At 41.4% G+C, this 20,213-nt stretch overlaps 1 protein-coding gene across 2 annotated transcripts in view; it reads right to left on the bottom strand.

Moving 5' to 3' along the window:
- Nucleotides 1-3,796: 3,796 nt before the first annotated feature.
- RAPGEF5 (Rap guanine nucleotide exchange factor 5) overlaps nucleotides 3,797-20,213 on the bottom strand; it is a 171,009-nt gene continuing 154,592 nt past the window's right edge. For both annotated transcript variants that reach the window (XM_064506324.1, XM_064506325.1), the window contains exons 22-26: nucleotides 20,147-20,197; nucleotides 19,024-19,111; nucleotides 15,553-15,617; nucleotides 10,936-10,990; nucleotides 3,797-7,514 (exon numbers count right to left, since the gene is read on the bottom strand). In XM_064506324.1, coding sequence (XP_064362394.1) covers nucleotides 7,396-7,514; nucleotides 10,936-10,990; nucleotides 15,553-15,617; nucleotides 19,024-19,111; nucleotides 20,147-20,197 — 378 coding nt within the window. In that variant the 3' untranslated portion in view covers nucleotides 3,797-7,395. The remainder of the gene's footprint in view (nucleotides 7,515-10,935; nucleotides 10,991-15,552; nucleotides 15,618-19,023; nucleotides 19,112-20,146; nucleotides 20,198-20,213) is intronic.

Raw genomic sequence — 20,213 nt, 5'->3', positions numbered from 1 at the left:
TGGTAGTTCAGACCAATAGTAATTTTTGAGTCTGGGGTCTCCTGCTCCTTATTGGATCTCATCGTTGTTCCTAGGCAGGCTGCTTCTTTTCTCCCTTATCTTTTCTGTTGCAGTTTCTGCAGACAGGTGTGTCTTCCTTCCTCGGGTCCCACCATCATCTCTCAAGGTCTTGACAAAGAGGTGGTAACTCCAGCAATTAGCACTGTTTCAGCAGTGCACAGGAATGCAAATTGCTGGTAACTCCCTTATCGTTCCTGCCTGCACCAGCTCTGGGGCCCTTTCTTACCGAACTAGGGAGTGCAGCCTAAGGCTTCAGCAAATTTAGCCACTCATGCCAAGCAAGTTTTATAGAAGTTGTGCTAAAAACGGATCCCAAAGTCTCTGCCCGATTGTGGTCTTGTTCAGTGCAGGCTTGGTGTGTTCCGGGTGGTCGCAGGCAGACCATCTCGGGGGTCGCAGCAGCCCAGTCCTGTTTCCGCCAGGGACAGATGGCTTGTTCGGGGTTATGGCCTGCCTGCACCAAGAAATGTTTAAGGCAAAAAATTCATTCATCTGTCCGCCACACTGGGGAGGCAGCTCCACACTCCAGCACAGCTCAGTGGCAGGATTTGTCATTGTTTGCAGTGCCATTTACTTCCTTATGCCTGGTTATTGCAGCTTAGAAAGGCTGTTTGTCATCACTGACTTTTTTTCTTTATTTTTTTCAAATAAGGTTTTATTTGGAGCATCAGCAGGCGCTCTGAACTACCTCTTCCTGCCACAGTGGACAGGAAAGGACTTGTATTGGTCACAGAGCCACAGCAGGGGACCAAGAGTAACAAACCAAGCTGCTCAGGTTTTAGAAGCACAGACAACTTTCTGCAAGACTTCAGGTATGAGACAAAAAGAAAACCCGTTCCAAAGATCGTACCATCTATGACATGTCTCCTTACAAAGGCCATCATCTAAGATTTAGCTGTTCATCGGAGGTTACCACAGTAAATGTTCTTCAGTGTGGTTTAGCTCATCTGGTTCTGCCCAAAGACATCTTGCTCATTTTGCTTCTCTAAGCTTCCACCACTTTAGTACCCACTAGTATCTGCTAGGATACTAAAAGAGGGTAAAGAGAGCTTGGTTTTGCTATTAAATTTCTGTTCTAAACTATGCTAACTAACTGTGTCTTAGCACCTCCAGCACTGCTTTGACTCTTTACTACAGAGATGGTAGCTGAAACATCACTGAGAAGAAACCAGGATGGCAGGACCATGCTGAGCGCTAAAGCCAGCCCACAATAGGAATCAGTCCTATTGACACCCAAAACCAGCACTATCCACTTCTCCCTAAAGGGCAGCAACTGAAGCAGTCAAATATACTGGTACATTAAGTCAGATCCATGTGGAGAACACAAAGCTTCCTCCTAGCCTGCTGGATTTATGGGATCTCCTGAATGGCTCTTCTCTCTCCTGCCCCCAAAATGAAAGTTTTTCTGGGTCTTACCTGCCTGGTTTCTCCATGACAGTTTCCTTTTCCCATCAGAGAGGTAAGGACAAGGACTGTTTCCACCCTGAGGACTGCCCCTGGAAAAGTGGCCATGGAAAGGGTCAGCAGCACCTTCAGAACAAAGGGAGCCTTCTAAGGCTATCAAGATGATGCCTCTTTCCCTCCTTCAGTAATCTGCCTGGGATGGGAGAGGAATGAAAAAAAAAAAGCTCAAGCCCAGCCAGCTTCCAAAATGCTCAAATTTGCAAGGAGCTTGAGATCATCTGTACAAAGATCCTGGTGCTTAATACATATATGGTAGTACAGACCTCATAGTGGGACACACAGCTGAAACTACTTACTAGAAACACCGTCCAAAGGTACTTTGCAGTGGGCTGTGAAATTTAAGAGAAAGTGTATAGGCTGTTTCATTGCCGCTCCCTGACCTTTGAAAGGCTCTGAAAAGCTAATTCCCATGGTCACTTCTGCTAGACTTTCCGGACTTCTACAAGAGTTTTATGAAACTCGGTGATCTTCTTCCAGACAGGAGGGAATGTGGAGAACACTTCTTGCCTTGCTTCAGAGATTGTTTATTGGGCCTACCTCTGCAAGTCTTCTCAGCTCTTCAGACTATGTATTAACTGAACTGGATGGTTCCCTTAACTCTGATACAATAACAGGTGTTTCACCATATTATTGTAGCTATTAATGTGACAGGCTGTCATATTCCTCTCCAGTGTGAAATGGTAGTCACTGTAGGAGATGCAGAGGTAGAGAGTGATTGGAGCCAGAGGGAGGAAGACTGAAGTTTAATCTCCTCCTTAGGGTTTTGCATTCTGTGTAACTCAGATGCCTCCTCCATGGCAGAAGAGAGCAGTGCTCCACCATGATGCACTCTGTATGGGTGAAGGCTTGCCAAGATGTGAAACGGAGCAAATATTCAGGAGCTCTGTTCTTCTTAACCACTTCCGTTAAAATGCACAGAGTGCTTGAGCAGCTTAAAGTGCAGGTCTTTGCCAATAAAATTTTCTGACAGGGATGACAGACTCCTTGTTCAAATAGTTCAGGCAAGAGGGTCTGAAGGGACAGTATCTGGAGATGAGCTAGTGAATACAGCAGCCTCTTATGGCTCTTCCAGCACAGCTGGAGCTGCTAGAAGGCTATCTTCAGCCCTACACACACATTCCCTTTTGCAAATGGTCTTAAAGCATCAACACCATAGCTGCCTATGACAACCTACCTCAGGAAGGCCGACAGGATGGAAGGAGAGGCCTTCAGTGAAAAGTAAGCTGGTCACAGTGCAGCCATAGACAGTTTGAACTAACCTAGCTGACTCTTAACTGCACCAGGTTAGGAAATGCTCTCCAGGTCTCCTTCTGAGCTAAACCGTGGGGAGCAATGATCTCCAAAGAAGGGACAGAGATGAACAGCTGGGAGCACAGTCTTCGGCCTGCACATCTGGATCTAGAAAAGGTTGCCTGGCTGTGGCAGAATGTATGTTTAAACATTAGTATAGCTGCCTCAGCAATTCGGGCTTGTACTGCTTTAATTATTCCAGTGAAAATTCACCCTAATAATTACCCTGGCACCCAAATTCACCCAAATAATTACACTGGCACAAACACCTTGTGGATCAGGCTTGAGACTATTTAAAGCCCAAGAGGCACTTAGAGGATTAAATAGCTCATGTTTGTCAAGCACCTTGAGCAGACATCATGCCCTAAGTATCAAACGTTAGAGAAGTAGCCAGGTTTGGGCTAGTGGTTCACAGGGTTTGCAAGTAGGAAGGGTGGAAGGACAGGATGAGCTTCAGCTCTCTTATGCAGCACCTGGTCCGTTGCTGGCTCTGTGTTCCCTGCTGCAGAGCACCAGAGAGGAGGGAGAGGATGCAAGGCCAGCAGGACCGCCCTGTGTCAGAGAAAAGCACTTGCTCTTCTCACCAAGAGGATCATGTCCTGCTACGCAGACTCCAGGGGATCTGTAGACACCCCTCCCCTCTCCCACAGGGGCTTATTGTGGTGGCTCCATGCCCCTCTTATGACTGCACTGTGATGACAAGGCATGAGCAATGGCCCTGTTAACATCATCACTGCTTTCGTCTCTGTCTGGAATATACGCTGGCACCAGCAGGTCCCATCGAGCAGAGATGGGCAAGCAGCTCTGAACTAGAACACGCTCCTGAGGCTCTAACCAGGTGCCCATGGAGTTGCACTCACCTCACAAACAGCACGGGTCTGGCAGAATTGAATGACTGGAAGTACGAGCATAAAATATTCCAGTTAGGAACAACCGCATGTTGTGCATGCGTGTGATAGGCATGAAGGCACAGAGCCCAGAATTCATTAAGGTAGTTTTTATATTTTGAAAAGCAATATTAAAAAACACTGGAAAATGCAAGATAAATGTAACAGTTGCTTCTACAAGTTTTAACCTTGTATTGCTTGGCCATTTTGACATATAAATTATTGCTTACTAGCTTTCATAAATACACAACACAGTAATATGTACAGAGGCAGACAAGCATGAAATATGAAAAAGAAAACATTGGCAACATTGATTCTGGTAAATCAGACTATTTCATACATACCAGGTCTCATAATGGTGGATAACTACTAGCTGTAGTCCCTGAGAATTTAGGTAAATACCTTGATTTGGGGTTTTCTATTTTGTTACTGTTAATGCAAGATGACAGCATTATGGCACTCGGAGAGAACATAACAGGCAGCTGTTCTTACCTCAGCTCATTGACCTCATCCCGGTATTTCTTAACAGTGTAATAAGATGACAATAAATAGGCTATGCAAATAAATATTTCTCTGCTAAAATGTTTAGTATTTACATCTTTCTTCGTAATTTTACAGCAGCATATGTCTTTTTCTATCTAGTAACACTTTTTGTTTTTGCTACTGTCATGCAAATGGAATTTAGTATGGAGATGGGGCTGGAATCAAAAGGATGAGTCATAGGAGCATCTAAATTTGATGCAGCAAAATCCCACATCAAAGAGCTATAGAGTGACCCAGCTTTTTACTTTGTTTTGCCTTATTACTCCTCCTAGCTACTCAAGAAAACATGCAGAAAATATAACCCCAGGTGTGATCATGGTAGATTGAACTTAAGAGATTCATGGATTTTATCTTACATAATTGTGCTGTTGGGGAGGTAAATATGATTAAACCCCACAATATTAGCAGTCTTTGAACGTGGGAGAGGCCACATAGTGTTCCCCTCTTTTTCACAGGGTTTATTTCTAACTCTCCTCCCAAACACCACGCCTTCAAACTGCTTGCCAGTCTGAAGTCCAGCTCTGCAATCCTTCAGCTGTCAAACGAAGACTCCGATGGGCCTTTATTTGTTAGACACATGAACTACAGGTTCAGGCTACTTGCCCTTCTATTAAAGTTAGAGTTAAAAGGTCCAGATTCTCAGTGTGAAATCCATGCACCAAAGTTGGCCCCTTAGACCTGAAAGTTGTATCCAAATAATAAAGGCCACTATGAAAACTGGTTTGTAATGTTTCAAACAATAGTCCAATTAGCCAGAACACAGATTACAGAGTTAATGTTGGCTTTGTGCCTTCAAACTGATTTTATGCCAGCTGCAATGGGTAGACAATACCTGATTTAGTATAAAGTTACAGCACTGCAGACAGCTGATACCTAATCTGGCTTGAAACCTGCTGGAACGAAGTCAGCCCATCAATGTACTTGAGACCAGTCTGAACTGGCAGCGAGAGGAGCCCTCAAGCTGGCTGTAGCATACTTTCAAATCAAAGCTTGAGCATAGAGTCTTTTTTTCTTTTCTTCTTCTTTTTTCCCTCCCTTCTTTCATTTCGTGGTCTTTTGTTTTTTTCTAGCACCACTGCTGCTTCACCAGCTGTAACTACCAAGACTATTACAGAGCCAAAAGTGCAGGGAACTGAGAGTTGAGCCCACTTTCTCGCACTGCAAACCTTCTTATGCTCTTTTTCCACATTTTTCAATAGAACAACCGGTGGAATAAAGTGTTACTGCAAATGAACCAAAGCACACAATCAGGTCTACATGCAGGCTCCTGAAAATTATGCTGCAATAAAAGGATTTCACAAGGGGGAGCTCAAGAACCAGCAAACAACCCCAGCAATGCAGGGGGTTCAGAGAGTACTGTAGCCAGAGGAAAAACTGCAGCAACAAAACAAGAAACAAACACCATTTGTGGTTTGTGTTTTTACACTGCAAAAAGGAGTCCACTCCAGTTAGTATCCTGATCTGAACAGTTTTGGTCTGTTTGCACAAAAGGAGTTATTTACAATATGTGCAGTCACATCTACAGAAGAACATAGGAAATTTTTACTCCATGGCCAGCAAGAGTTTATTTTTTTCTTTTTACTGGGTAAAAAGAAGATTTTTTTCTTAAAAAAAAAATCATATAGTATTTGATAATAACAAAGTACAAGCAAATACATTTCTGAAACATTTGTTTCCTTTACAATAGTTCTATACAATATTTCACAGATGGGAAAACTGAATGCATCCTACAGGTTTCCCCACAGACTACTTGTTAAAGCTGCTTTTCTTAAATACCCTTAAACCAGAGTTCACACAATGATGAAAGAGCATGCTATTTCAGGGGGCCCGTATTTCAGTAAAGGAGCATTTTCTTGGAAGTCTTCCTGATGTAGGAAACTTACAACAGACACAGGCAAGCGAGGCAGCGTATCCTCCCTGCTCTGCAAAGGGACTGTTACTGTACATCGGTGCACAACAGATGCTAGACAGAACAGCACACTGCACATTGCCTGTGGCATGCACTAGATTATTTCAGGGCAACTCCTTAGCACTGAAAACCAGAGCTAAGATGAAGGGGTGCTTAGATGTAAGTCAATCGTAGGTATGACTTTAGAACTGTTCTCTCAGAACATACCCATAAGTACTACTTTTAGCTTCATGAAAATTGGCTAGGGGAGGGGTGAGAGAGGGACAGAAGTACTACAGGGACCGTAACACTGAGAGCCTGGTGTGTACGTAGGTAATTACACTGGTACCCTGTAAGGTGCACCCACTTGTTCTGTAAGAACTAGAAGCATGTGCGAGTTAAAACAGAGTATTTCCAGGAAGTTAGTTAGGTACATAGGGAACCTAGGCATTGCACCTGAATAGACATGAAGGAGGCCATAATCCAAGCACAAAACAGCTCCTGCTATAATAATTTACAGCATGTTAACTGCAGGAGCTAATACTAAATCTGAGATAACTGAAAAGGGAGAAAATAAGAGTTTTAGTATACAAACAATTGTGTCCATAAACTGCAACAAAAGTGGATTAGCTCTGATAGTACGTTTTATAAAGCAGACTCTTAAGGGACCATAACAGCATGAACTGTTTGCTTCTGACCTTCAAATTACGACACACTCGTGAGTCTCATATGGTGCACTGTCTTTTTATATTCCCATTCTTGGTGGTCTGCACTTATCTCAAGTAAGATGCTCCGGCGCACTCAGGAAAGCTGCATGGATTGCACAGTATTTTTGGCAACAAAACTTTGGCAGCCTTGAATTAGTGAGGTACGTACTGTGGTGAACTGCGAATCCCCTTGCTGCACGTTGCTTGCTGAAATGTTTTGCGGCTGTGACAGGATGCTTCCTTTCAGTCTAATACTGTCAGAATCTGCACTGAAAGCTACACTGGACCAAACAATATTTTCACAGAGATCAAGCTCCTGAGCTCAAGGGTGGCTGCTCCACTCCTCCTGTTGTGCCAAGTGGTGATGGCACCAGGCCTGCCCTGCAATTCTGTGAACAGCTCCTTTGCTTGCTCTGCTCAATTCTCCTGTGTCTGTTGCGTGAGCTACTGATAAAACTCAGTAAACTGTTTGTATACAGGGAAGCAACATGCTTGGCATAAACATTCACTGAATTCAAAGTGCTGCAGTTACAAGGTTATATGAAGCTGTGTACGCTCACACTCGCGGCTCTATCCTGTGAGAAAGCTCAAACAGAGCTTGCTGGTTGTCGATGACATGCAGGTGATGGATGTATGGCTTCAGCTCATGATGCTCCTTTGAAGGAACTTCATTGCCTGCAAGAGAGGAGACAGGGGATGAGCCAGCCGTGCCTTGCCTGCTTCACGGTTCTGTGCATTGGCATCACATCTCAAAGCCCCAGGTGCACCAATGTGTCTGGTGCAGCACATCCACAAAAAAGACTGCCAGTGAGCAAAAGGACTTGCTGTTTAAGCACAATACCTGAGGTACCAGCTAGAAGCAGAAAAAGGGAGAACAAAGCAAGGAGGAGGCGATGCTGGTCTGCAGGCATAGCAGCAGCCTGCGCACAAGAATGCAGAGGAGGAGAGGCAAGTGTGTGGCAAAGGGCTGCCTATGCCCGCATGGACGGTTTCCTCCTGCTGGGAGTAAGGACAATTTGTCCCTTGTAAGTGTGGTTCAAAGTTTCCTTTGTGCTGCTCTGGCAGCACAGAGGGACCTTGAGCAGGGATGGATGATCTAGCTTGTAACTTTTAAACAATCTTAACACAAATATACAAGACAGCAGGCCCCTGAATCACTTCCTTGGGAGCAGGGGAAAGGTGACAGCGCAGCAGATGGATACTAAAGCTCTTCAAAGCTCTTCTGACAGGCCCCTGGGCTTTGATCTGTTATGCTTTTGATTTCTGATCTAGTAATAGAGATGAGAGTCACGCTGCTATGTCATGGGAGCGTACATGGCAGGAGGAATTAGCTGTGGAACAGACAAATCGAAGGGTGGCTGCAAAAGCAGCTGTGATCTGCTACCATCTTCAGCCCCAACCCTGACTTTGTAGGAACTCGCTGCCTGTGAAACCTTCCAGCACTGCTGGCCACCCACAGAAATGGAAAAGGAAGAGCTAAGTCCATTGCAACTGAGACCCAACATGGCTGGCAGAGAAGACAAAGAGATACATTGCCCACAGAAGCCTACTTTGTCGCACAGCTGGCAGGCTAGCAAAGGTTGGAGAGCTCCGTTTTAGTCCATGTCCTCAAGGAATTCTTAGTATCATTACCATAAATTAAAAAAAACCCTCAAAAATCAGCTTAGCTGCACGCTCCCTTTCTCTCTTTTGTTTCATTATCATCCTTTTTTCCACAGACTCCAGCTAAATGAGAAGCCTTTTAGGACCCGACCACCCTACTTGTTTGTCAAGAGCCCTATCTGATGCTATGCAAGTAACACAGGATGTCAATACAGCCAGTTTTGTGCACCACTGCTAAAGGTGCTCCTGGGAAGCTCTTTCTAGGAGCTATTTCTAAGCACCTGTCTGACTTCAGGGATGTGGCAGAGAATAGAATAATGTGATAAATTTGTGTCAGAATGCCAGAATTCTTAGGGAATAGGTTCACGGCAACTGTACTGAACATACTGAAAATTATTTACATTCTCACTAACGCCTGAAATTACAAAAGCTTCAATTATATTATTTGTTCAGGCTGCTTTGCCTGATTTTGGAAATGCCATTATTTGTTTTGGGGATTTAATACATTAAAGTATTATTTCCATTAAAAAGGCATTTCAGCCTTGCTTGGCAACATAATCAGTTTCTAATCCAGAAAGACTTTGCCCTGTGTACTTAATACATATGATACAGTTCATAAACAATAATAATATTCCTTGCTCGGTTTTGTTTGAATTCTTTCCTACAGTAAGATGCCTGCTGCTTTTGGCCAATCTGGGAGTTGATGCAGTAGAAAGAGTCACATTCCTGAGAGCAAAATAAGCCCACTAGAAAAGGAAGCTGTCCATAAAGTCTCAATAAATATTCAGTGAATTAATTTCATGCCTAAACGAATTTAACAAAAAAAATAGTGCCTACAGGGATATCTGTATAAGCTGCTTTTTAAATGCCAGCTTCACAATAAATCAAGTCTGTGGTAAAATGAAATAACAATCACCTATTTCAAACTACCAGATTGTATGATAAATCTTGGGTATTAACCTTGGATTTATGTTGCAAAACTTACAAAACTACTTGAAAAAAAAACCAAAAATGAGTTAAAAGATTTTCTTCGTTGCAAATAAGCTGTAAAAAATCACATCATTAAAAGGAAACAAGACTGCCATTTTAAAATGCCAAATAAGAGAAACATTCAAACTTATAAAGACATGGTTAGGATTAATTGGTATTTCCTTCAGTATCTGGTTTAAGAGGACGTGTATATATACATATATATATATATATAGTGCATAAGTCGATGTGTTTATATATATACACTTTTCTATATATAAATGACAGAAGAATCATCATAGTAAGCAAAGTAAAACCTTTGCTAAAAAGAAAAAGACTATAAGTATACAAGGCAATCCTATGTAGAACAAATGTTCAGCAAAGCTGCAACAGTGCCTATTGTTCTCCAAGGTGTATGTATTTACACACAAAGTTATTACTATTCTTATGTCAAAGACCATGGTGACAGCTACTGAAAATATAGCTGGACAAAAAAACCCCAAACAATTCGACCTCTTTTTTTTCATCTATGAAAATTCTGCATTAAGGCTACAGCACAGTTCTGAAGTTCTTTTTGGAAAAGGGATTTTATTGACCTCAGTAAATGACATGGTTAGCGTGTTTGGCTTAAAACCTCCAACTACTTTTTAAAGTACTGTTGTGTTTGTCTCCTTCCTATGTTTAACCTCTCTGCAGCACAGGTCATGCAGAGGAGGAGAAAAACAAGGTTTCTCCTCTGTGAGCAGCAGAACAAAGAAAGTTGGGGTCTTCTGGCACGTTTCCTAAGGGTCAGATTCTCTAATGTCTAATAAAGTGGAAACACCAAAGAAAGCATTTCTGGCATTAAAAGCAAGGAAAAGAAAAGCAAATATCTGCATAGATTCTCTAGCATCTAAAACAGGCTGAGCTCAATTTCCAGACTTTCCCTACCAGGAGTACTATCAAAACCTTCTCTTTTCTACCTGGTCAACTATTTTCATGAAATCCATAGGATCTTAGTATCTTCTAGACTTCTGCTATTTTGTGAAATGTCCTTAAGAAACCAAATGAAGCAAACAGTACATAAATATCCTACTGGTCTTCGTGGAACTCAGTGAAAAGCCATGGTGGTGAATACCTTCTTTCAGCTACTGGAAGTCAAGACAGTGTTATTACCGTAACACTTGGACTCATGGAAGAGACTAAGGTAACTCAGCTATAACTGGGAAAATGAGAAACTACATTTAAGTGTAGTTGGCACAGCCCTTATACAACATTATGAAGAGATTGTAATTTTTTCAGGAAAATCATTTTATAAAAGATTGGGAAACTGTTTCTACAAATGTTTTGTAAAGTAAAACTTCAGTTTCATCCAAATGTGGTTACTGCTATTTTGACCTTCCAACAATGACACCCCGCTTTTGCCGGTTGGTTAAATAATTAGCAACTATGTTTTACTGCTGAAGTAAACCTAAGAAGTGGCAAGAAAGCACAAAAACTCAGAGCTGGAGAAAGGCAAAAAGAGTAGCAAGTTTTGACTACTCACCAAACTGGTTATTTCTGCAATGTCTCAATGATCGAACAGTATCTGCGATCATGTGCTGCAAAGACAAAACATAAAATATCAGTGCAAAAATCTGAGATGGATTCTGTCATTAGAAAATCCTAAAAAATCTTTCTTTGCCTCATACTGTACAGCAAAAAAACCCTGTAATAAGGTAGAAAGGGGGAATAGCAGGAGATGGACAGAAAGGCCCTCTCACCCTTTGGCTCAGTGATAGCATTTGATGAAACAGGATTAGTACAGAAGGTCCTTGTTGATACTACACAGATTAAATGAGAACTCCCTAGGAGACCATGGAAAGTAGTAATGCAAAACAGCCATATAATTACTTAATTTTGTTCCTGTCATTTTTATTAAACTGAAAATCTACAGCAGGCAAGTCTTTTGGAAAAAGGAGCTGATTGGCTTAGGGCTTCTGGATTCATCTCCTGGCTTTAATTCATTATCCTGGGCATTGGGTATTCTGTGATATCTCCTTCCATCCCTCTGTCTTGTCTAATTAGACTAAGTTCTTTGTGGCAAAGGCTACACCTCTACACATACTTGTGCGGTGCCTAGCAATCAGGCACCAGTATCAACCAGGCCTTTTCTGCGTTGTGATACCAACAAACAAAAATAACAACTCGCAGCCTAAATGCTGTAGAGTGCTCTGACATCTCTGCAGACATGTACCAAAGGCCACGCTATGGGTATACTATTTTAGGAAAAGGTGGTGCTAACAGAAAGATATTATTCTCTTTCCCATTTGAGAATGAATGAACCTTTTATGACACATTAAACTTCACTGAATATTTTATCACACAGACAAATCAAAGTGCAAATACAGCAAGACATTTGCTACCTACTACACCCATGAGCTACCTGTCAGAGGAAACAAAATTCAGTCCAGGTTAATTGTAATAGCAAGTTGCATTTAGGAAGAAAACGCAGGAACATGAGCCAGTCTTCTCTGAAGTGGCTCAGAGAATGATTTGATGTATTTTTTATTTTACTGGCCTTTCCAACCAGTGAAGAAGGATATTTAAACTGCAGTCAGCAGCAACGATATAGCAGCTCATGGCAACAGCTGAAGTTCTTCTCACATCTTCCTCAAAAATAATCAGAGGTGGAAAAGATTAGCTGTCTTAAGCAGAGTGTGTTTAAGATGAGAATAATGTAAAACAGCTCATCCCTCAACACCCAGAGTAGCTTACACGGCTCCTCCACAGAAAAAATTATCACAAAAAATAAAACAGAGCACATGTTTAACGAGGACTTTGTGTTCCTTTCATACACCAGTGACACAAAATCATTTTTCTTGTTAGACACTGTGCTTCATTTGCCACAAAATCATGCAATCTCTTGTGCTGATGTCTCTTCCTTGCACGAACTATAATGAAGTTCTAATGAGATGTCCTAGATTTCATGGTCAATGGTGTGAGCACTGGGAGAGCTACACTTCCACCAGTGCTGCTGCTGTTGTGATGCTTTCCAGCTGAAACCCTTATTTTGAATTTGGCTCTTAGAATAAGAGAGACCCCACTAATCACACACAGGGCCATTCTTTGCTGTTTCTCCTTTGTTGCTCAGTGTGGGGTCCATCCATCCAAGCCTGGCTTTTGAAGTTGATGCCCTGAGGATGAAGATCCTCTTTGTGCAAAACTCTTAGAGCTGAATCCCAAATCTCCCTTCCTTAGTCGCCTAATTAGGCATTTCATTCTGTCCCTCTCCAACTCTCTCTCACTCAACTGTAATACAGAAAATCAGCTAATTTATCTGCAAAGCAAATGCTATTTCCTGACTTTTTAACAGATGCTTGCATAACATTAGTGTGATGAATAACAAGGAATATTTCTTGCAGCTTTTCAGCCTACCAGATACCTAAGATCATTAGCACTCCTTTAGCTAATGACAGCAAAATCAAGCTTGGCAGTTACACAGATATTTTAGGGGTATTTTGAAAATCTTCAGCTGCATGTACAGTTCTTACTGATGGAGGGACTACTCTGTAAAAACGCACTATTTGTAAAGGTAATGGCCATTGACCTGTATTAGAGTTTGCTGGAGTGTAGCTAAGACACGCTATTGCTGAAGATATGGTTGATGGCTGACTAGAGGAAAAAAAATGTAAGAAACTACACTTCACTGAAGCAGCTTAGTAAATACCATGGAAATATCTTGAGATGTAAAAGTTAAGACCCTATTTTCATTTGTTTCTTCATATTTAGTAGAGGAAAAGGGTATGATACTAAATATTGATCTAACAATATTGTAGCCTAGATTTTATCCCACATGGAGTTAAATAAACTACTAAAATCCCTTAAACTTTCACTAAATCTAGGTAACATTCCTCAGAAAACAGATAATTTTTTTCCTCCCTTTGCAAATTCCCCTCTTTATACTTTGAATTAACTCTGGCTTCACTACAACCATGTCATGTTGAATCAAGTTCAGTCATGGTAGGATTCTTGTGGCCACAATGGTCTAAGGATATAAAAGAAGCAACAACTGTACAAGAGAGAATATATTTTAGTAAACTGACTGATGTAGTTGGAAACAACAATGGTTCAGACTGACAAGTCCTCCTTCAAGCCAGGTACTTCATCAAGGAATGAAATATTTCATGCTATTGATCCAAATGGAGACATGAGAAACCATCTTTGCTTTGAAATTCACAAGTAGAAACTTTGTGCATTTATGACAGTGAGTGAGTTGCTTTCCCAAAACAGTAAATCTGCTATGGTAATATAATCCTTTTCTTCTTTTTTTGCAACAGCAAATTTGCAAGTAAGGTTCAGTGGCTTGATCCAAAGCAAGCAGGACTCAGTGTCACTCTTAATTTTTCTCAGCAGAGATGAGAAAGTGTTCAGCACAGTATAAACACCAAAGACCTACTTCCCTGGGGCAAAGCCCTTAAAATTAGAAAAGAGACATGATCTGATGTATGCACAGGCAATGTGTGATGCATCTTGTTAGTAAGTCCATGCTCACAGGCTAAATACCTTAGCATCCAAATGAATGAGTATAATACAAGTACTGGTTCTACACTCTTATATTTAAATCTCTTCCAAGCCCCCACTTCCATAGCTTCCACTGTTGCCTGAATTCAAATATACATAGGGCGCCAGGAAGCTACAAGACAGCACGTTCCTCAGATTATGATCTGACTAATAATTTGGAGAAGGAGTCAGCCTGAATAACTCTCACCCTACCACCATCATCTCAGACACTCCCCCCATTTCAAATGCCCATTATCTAATTGCATAGAAAAGGTGAAATGCTGGCTCACTGAAGTCAGTTAGCAAAGCTCCCACTCCCTTTTGAGGCACAATGCTGACAGCACGGATAGGAAATCTTACCAAGCAAGCCCAGCACACATTAAACTCAGACATGATTGAACAACAAACAAACAAACAAACAAACAAACTCATACGGTTTGGCTAAAACTGAAATAAGAATCAGACCCCACATATTCACTAAACTAATACATGGGCCAGTGGGGGAACTTTAGTAACAATTATTGTGCATCAAAGGCTAGCTAATTTACATGTTAATTAGATGTACTTCCAAGAGGCAATGAAGAAGAGAATGCTAATGAATTTATGTAAACACTAAAGGTGAAACAGTTAACAGACTTGGGACAAAAACCCCTTTCATTAAATGTAAATCAGTGATTTTGTAAAGTCTGCAACAAGAAAACGTATAGGAATCTAATAGAACACACTAAAACGGGATCTCAGGTTCAAAAGTCAAAGTCTACATCTGCTTATAAGTTGAAAGAGAATATGCATTATGAGGGGATGTGAAATTAAAGTTCAACAGTTGATTCATGAAAAATTCCATGTTTGGAAATTCATTCTGGAATAAGGGTAGACACATGGAGAAAACAGTCAGGAACAACTTATCAGGAACAACCATGTGGACTAACAGTTCCATAACACATCTACAACAGTCAGAAGATGCTGGCTTCTCAAACAAATAAGCCAAACCAACAAAATCACAGTTTCTCCACCCCAAAACTGCTTAGATATACTAAGTACTACAGAAATGTTAACAAAAAATTAAATAATGAAAATTAAAAAAAAAAAAATCAAACTTCTCTCAGTAATATCATGCCACAGTAAATGTCACATAGCGTCAACCATGTCTACAGCATATGTTGCCAAAGATACAATGTTAGTAAGTGCTCCCTAAATAAAGGTTAGTATAGTGATATTTACAGTCAGTTTAATTCACAGTTCAGGCATTATTTTCTTCATGATCTCACTCGGATCATAAATTTTACTTTCATGTAAGATCTCTGGGATTAATATACCAATGGCAAGTTTTAAACTAGGACAAAACTGAATGGACTGCAAGCACTGATGTTGGCTACCACTGGCTTAACCATTTTACAAAGAAGTGGGGGAAAAAGGAATGAGAAGAAAGAGGAGCAGAGGAAGGCGTGGGGAGAATTAAACTCTTGGCTGTTTATCCTGTTTACTCTTTGAATCAGAGTTTACTTCTGTTTACTTATTCCTGATTCAGCCAAAAGAAAATCTTTCAGTCTTCTAAGATAAGGAGGGGAAGAGAAGAGAGCATGGATTTCTCCAAAAAACAGGAAAGACAAAATTAACATACCAGCTTTTCAAAGTTAACAAGGTTATCCAGAAAAGTTTTATTTCCTTCATGGATGAATGTAACATCTAAAAAATAAAGGAAAAAGAATTATTTTTATGACTGTCTTTTTAATACAGAAGAATAAAATGATGATCAAACAACAATGAAAAGGAAAAAAAAGAGGAAAATACGCCATTAGGGGCTGACACAATACTTTACTAAAAAGGAACAAGACTGGTATACAGAACATCATATTAGATGGAAACATTATGTACACTTTGTTAATAACAGCATTTTCAAGTGGAACCACAGGCTCTTACTAAACTTAATCTGTGTGACTTCCAGGGCATGTATCACATAGGCTGGGAACAGCAGGGAGCACCCAGCACGACTGGCTTTGCACGGCTTTCCAGCTTTCTGTGCCCTGGGGACCTGGCATGCCACCGGATGCTTCCTGAGGGTGGTCCCATCTGGTTCATCAGCCCAGAGCTCCTCCAGGGCAGAGTTACCAGACGCCCAAGTCGTCTCTGAAACCCCTTCATCCTAGCTATCTGCTGGACACAGCTTCTCTGAACACCCCTCAGAGACTGGGGCTATGACAGTGGCCAGCCAGGTAGGTTAAATAAAAGTCATATACTGAAGTTAAAAGCCTGGCCTTGGAATAAGCATTAGGGCTAGGGGAGCCCTAAGGAGTCAAAATGCTCTTTTACACGGCACTCCTGGGGAGAATCTGCAAAGGCAAAAAGAGGTTAGTGAGAGGAAAAGGAAAAGATCTATATTTGGCTCCAGGAAGTGAACTGAACACGGCGTAACAAAACGGAGGGGAAAAGAGTAGGCAAAATAAGCGTTGCTAAGTGAAGATTATAATTAAAACTGTAACTTGAGGTCATTCTGCATATTAGGACACAAACAAGACCTTGGACATGAAGCACTCAGGGCAAGGCCAGGTTCCCTGTGGGGACTGAAGTGCTACCTACCTTGCATCTGCAGGGTTGCAGGAAATAAAAGCAGTAGCACCACCTCCATTCGCCCTATCATCTCTCTCCTGCTTTAGCTGCCCACCCCTCAGATGTACACATACTCATGAGTACCAGGAGGAGATGGTATTATTTTAATGAGATGGCACTTAATCACCATTACATCTTCAAAGTTACAGCTCTGTCTGCCAGCTGGCAAACAGCACTCAGCAAACTGGGCAATGCCTCTCTCCCAGAGGAGGTGCCAACTTGCAACACAGCCGTCTAACTGCCTATCTCAGCATTTCTCCCATACTCATCACTAGGACATCCAAGAAACTTATCCCTGTCATGGCCATTTGGTCCCCGCAGTGAAGCTATGAAGAGCTCTAGCTCCAGGGGGGTTTTGGCCTGGGAACCTGCAGCTGACACCGGGGGCTCCCTTGCCATTCACTCCCCTCCCTGCAGAGTAAGCAAAACCAGCCAACCTGACTTCTTTCCTTTTGTTTCACAGATTCACTCCGTGCCTGAAGGGCATCTCATAATTGCTTAGAATGGAAATGTTAATGGCTTAACGGGCTGGTGGGAACCCAGGGCTGGCAATCATTAGGTCCCTGTTAGGGGTGATGGAGGGCTCGCATGGAGAGCCAGGCTGAGCCCTGCTGGCACTCCCGAGCAAGCTGGACAAGCGCAGGGATCCACGCGGGATGTCTGCAGCACCTCGCTGCCCATGGGTGTCCTCCTGCAACCCACAGCAAAAGCAGGCAGCAGAACTGGCGTGCCCTCTTCCTTTGGGCTGCTCTGGGGCACCTCGCAGGGCCAGTGAACGGACAAGGCTTCGGGAGCTGACCGACAGGCAGAGCTGGTCCCTAAATGGCTATATGTGCATGCACATGTGTGGGTGTATGTGTAAACCCACATGCACACCCATGGGAAAATATCAATGCAGTTAAAAAACATCTGTCACTTCTAATGAAGAGCTTCTATCAAAACCAGAAATTCCCAGTTTTTAAGTCTATGACTGCCATGCATATCTCTGAGGGTAGAAAGAACAGAAATTTGCTTTGTGGCCAACGACTAAGAGTTTAGATAAATTCAGTGGAATGGAAAATTGCATCTGAGCTATGTTTAAGGGTACAACACTGCATTTTATCAAATATTTGAAAAATTGGTCTGATTTTCAGAAGTTGTGTCTGTGCTGTAAGAAAGCTATGCATTTAGATTAAATTAACTTTAAAAGGACACTCTAAAGTTATTTTTCATAATTAGAAAAAGAAAGGCTTTTACAGATTTTCGGTTTTCTCTTGAAACTGCTTTTGTTCTTCATGTATTGAAATACAGTCAACTGTTGAATTACTAATGATTTCTATGTTATCAATGCTTATTTTACTGGTCTTCTAAATAACATTAGTGAAAACATGCCAGATACAGAATAAAGTCAACACCCTGTAAGTGATATGCAATATAATGGGAATTACCAACCTTGGCAATGCCTCCTTATGGATCATTCTGAACTGAAGAGGACTACTCTCTTACTTTGCAACGCCGTCTCAGTCTCTCCAGTACATTTCAGAGACATGAGATCATGCTGCATGGATGCTGCTTATGTGCATGTTCCTATACACAATATTGTACTGCTGTGCAAACATCATAGTTCCCCTCTTTGTTTGCAAACAAGAGATACTCAAGAACACCTTAAAAAATAGTCATTTTGAAGCCTTGATCCTTATATCTATCCGACTTAATGCAGGCTCTTTTGATGTGCGCAAAGAGGGGAAGTGCCTTATGGCTCCCAAACTGTCACTGACTTATTTGGAGAACTAGCTCTTCAAAGATTTCAAACTTGCAGCAGTAACAAGTTAGACTAAACAGCCTAAAGAGAATACTTTTGGAATACAGGAATATCAAATGAATTTGTCATGTTCAAAGACAAGATGATTAATAATTGATGAATCCAGGATAATGGGATCTTCGAAATACCTGCCACTTAATTATCTGGCTAATTCACTATGTTAAGCAAGCAGTTTTATCTTTTTCAGACTTTTAAGAGCGGGACGTGAAAGTTCTCTCCACTCAGAAGAGAAAGATGGGGCAGATTCTGTTTTCAGTAAAGTACCAGTTAATCTTATTCCTTTAAGGCAGGGCGAACACCTCAGAATCTAGCAGCAATCCTGATGCTGTTTGTGTGCAGGCACCAAGCACAACCAGATGGCTCTGTTCAGGGACCTGTGAGCTCTCTCTCCTAGCCTGAAAAGGACGTAATCAAAGCCATGGCATACTGCACTATCTTTAGGTAATGGGAAAAGTACTAGTTTAAAAATCTGTATGAAAAATGTCATTTCCCCGTTTCAAAAGGCAGCTGTTTATTATCATCTAGAGCAAGTGCTGTCCTGTACATATCATTACATCTGCAGCATACTTATCATAAGGCCACCTGAAGGAAAAAAAATCACTTTATACTTATTGTAACTAGCCATTGCACATTTCTATACATGCATATGCATGGCAAAGAAAAGCAGACAAGCTTTAACATTACCTTTCAGAAGTAAGGGCATGAAAGGAATTTTCGGAGATTTCATTTTCTTGAATGCATCTCTGTAGGCTTTGTGATTCAGAGAAGGGTCCTACAAAACCATTTGGGTAAGGGAGAGAAAAAACAACAGGCTATAAAAGGAGCAATTCTAAATCCATTATGGGCTTATGATCTGAACACGATTTAGATATAAAAGCTTTCCTCAGGAAATGAGGTAGATAAAGGTTTTCCAAGTTATGTGACTTACTAAACTGAACAGGAAATGTAAACAATGAAAGAAACAAAAGCAGTTATGTTCCTCTGGATGAAACAGTTCTAAAATTGGAATAAGCTGCAGGAGAGATTCACTCTTTAAGTGCCCACACAATTTCTATTAGCAAAATCTCTTCAGCTCACTTGCTAGTACAAAATGCATCCCCAAATGTCTTGTCAATGAACTCCTTCAAAAAGCTGTTAGATCAGTAGACCATATATCAGACATTTTCAGAAGAAAATGAGAGGTGTTGTGTAAGTAATTCAAGAACTCATCTCATTTTGCCCTATAAACATGTTTTTGTACACGAGCTCACGCACAGTCTTGAAAACATGCTAAATTATGAATGAAAACATGCTAATTTATCAGTGCAAAAGTGTGACAACTGTTTAAGGATGGATTTTTATGTCCCTTGCAATAGACAGTGATCTCACCACATGTACAGTTCCACGACAGCCACAGGAAACACTTGTTTATTCAGCTTTGATAATGGTGGCAAAGACCCCTAGCCTCTGAGTTTGAATTTTTTTAACCTTCAGCTGTCCTCGTTTTTTCCTGATCTGCAGCACATTTCTGTGGATACAGAAAGATTAACCTCCACAGCAACAGAGCTGCTTCCAAATTGATACTGGGGAACTGACAATAGATTTGCTTCTCTCTTATCCCTTCCTCCAGCTGTCAGGAATACTGCTCTTTTCTTTTTCATTTCTGGGGACCACTTCTGAGCTCAAGAGGGCTGCATGGCCTACAGGAAAGCACTGATGTGACATGAAGAAGTTCCAGCTTGAGGCTATGACAGGCAGTTTCAAAATAAATCAGAAAGAAGGTAGGCAAAGGCAAGCCATTCTCTTCTGCTATCAATGCTGTACTTACTGTCAAACTCTCCAGCTCAGTGAAAAGTTTCTTGAATTTCCCTGGAATTTTCTGAAGTGGGAAAAAC

The sequence above is a fragment of the Dromaius novaehollandiae genome, chromosome 2, assembly GCF_036370855.1.
Source record: "Dromaius novaehollandiae isolate bDroNov1 chromosome 2, bDroNov1.hap1, whole genome shotgun sequence".
In the NCBI taxonomy this organism is placed as follows: Eukaryota; Metazoa; Chordata; class Aves; order Casuariiformes; family Dromaiidae; genus Dromaius; species Dromaius novaehollandiae.
The sequence above is the reverse complement of the archived record's forward strand: the minus strand, read 5'-3'. Positions and strand labels throughout refer to the sequence as shown.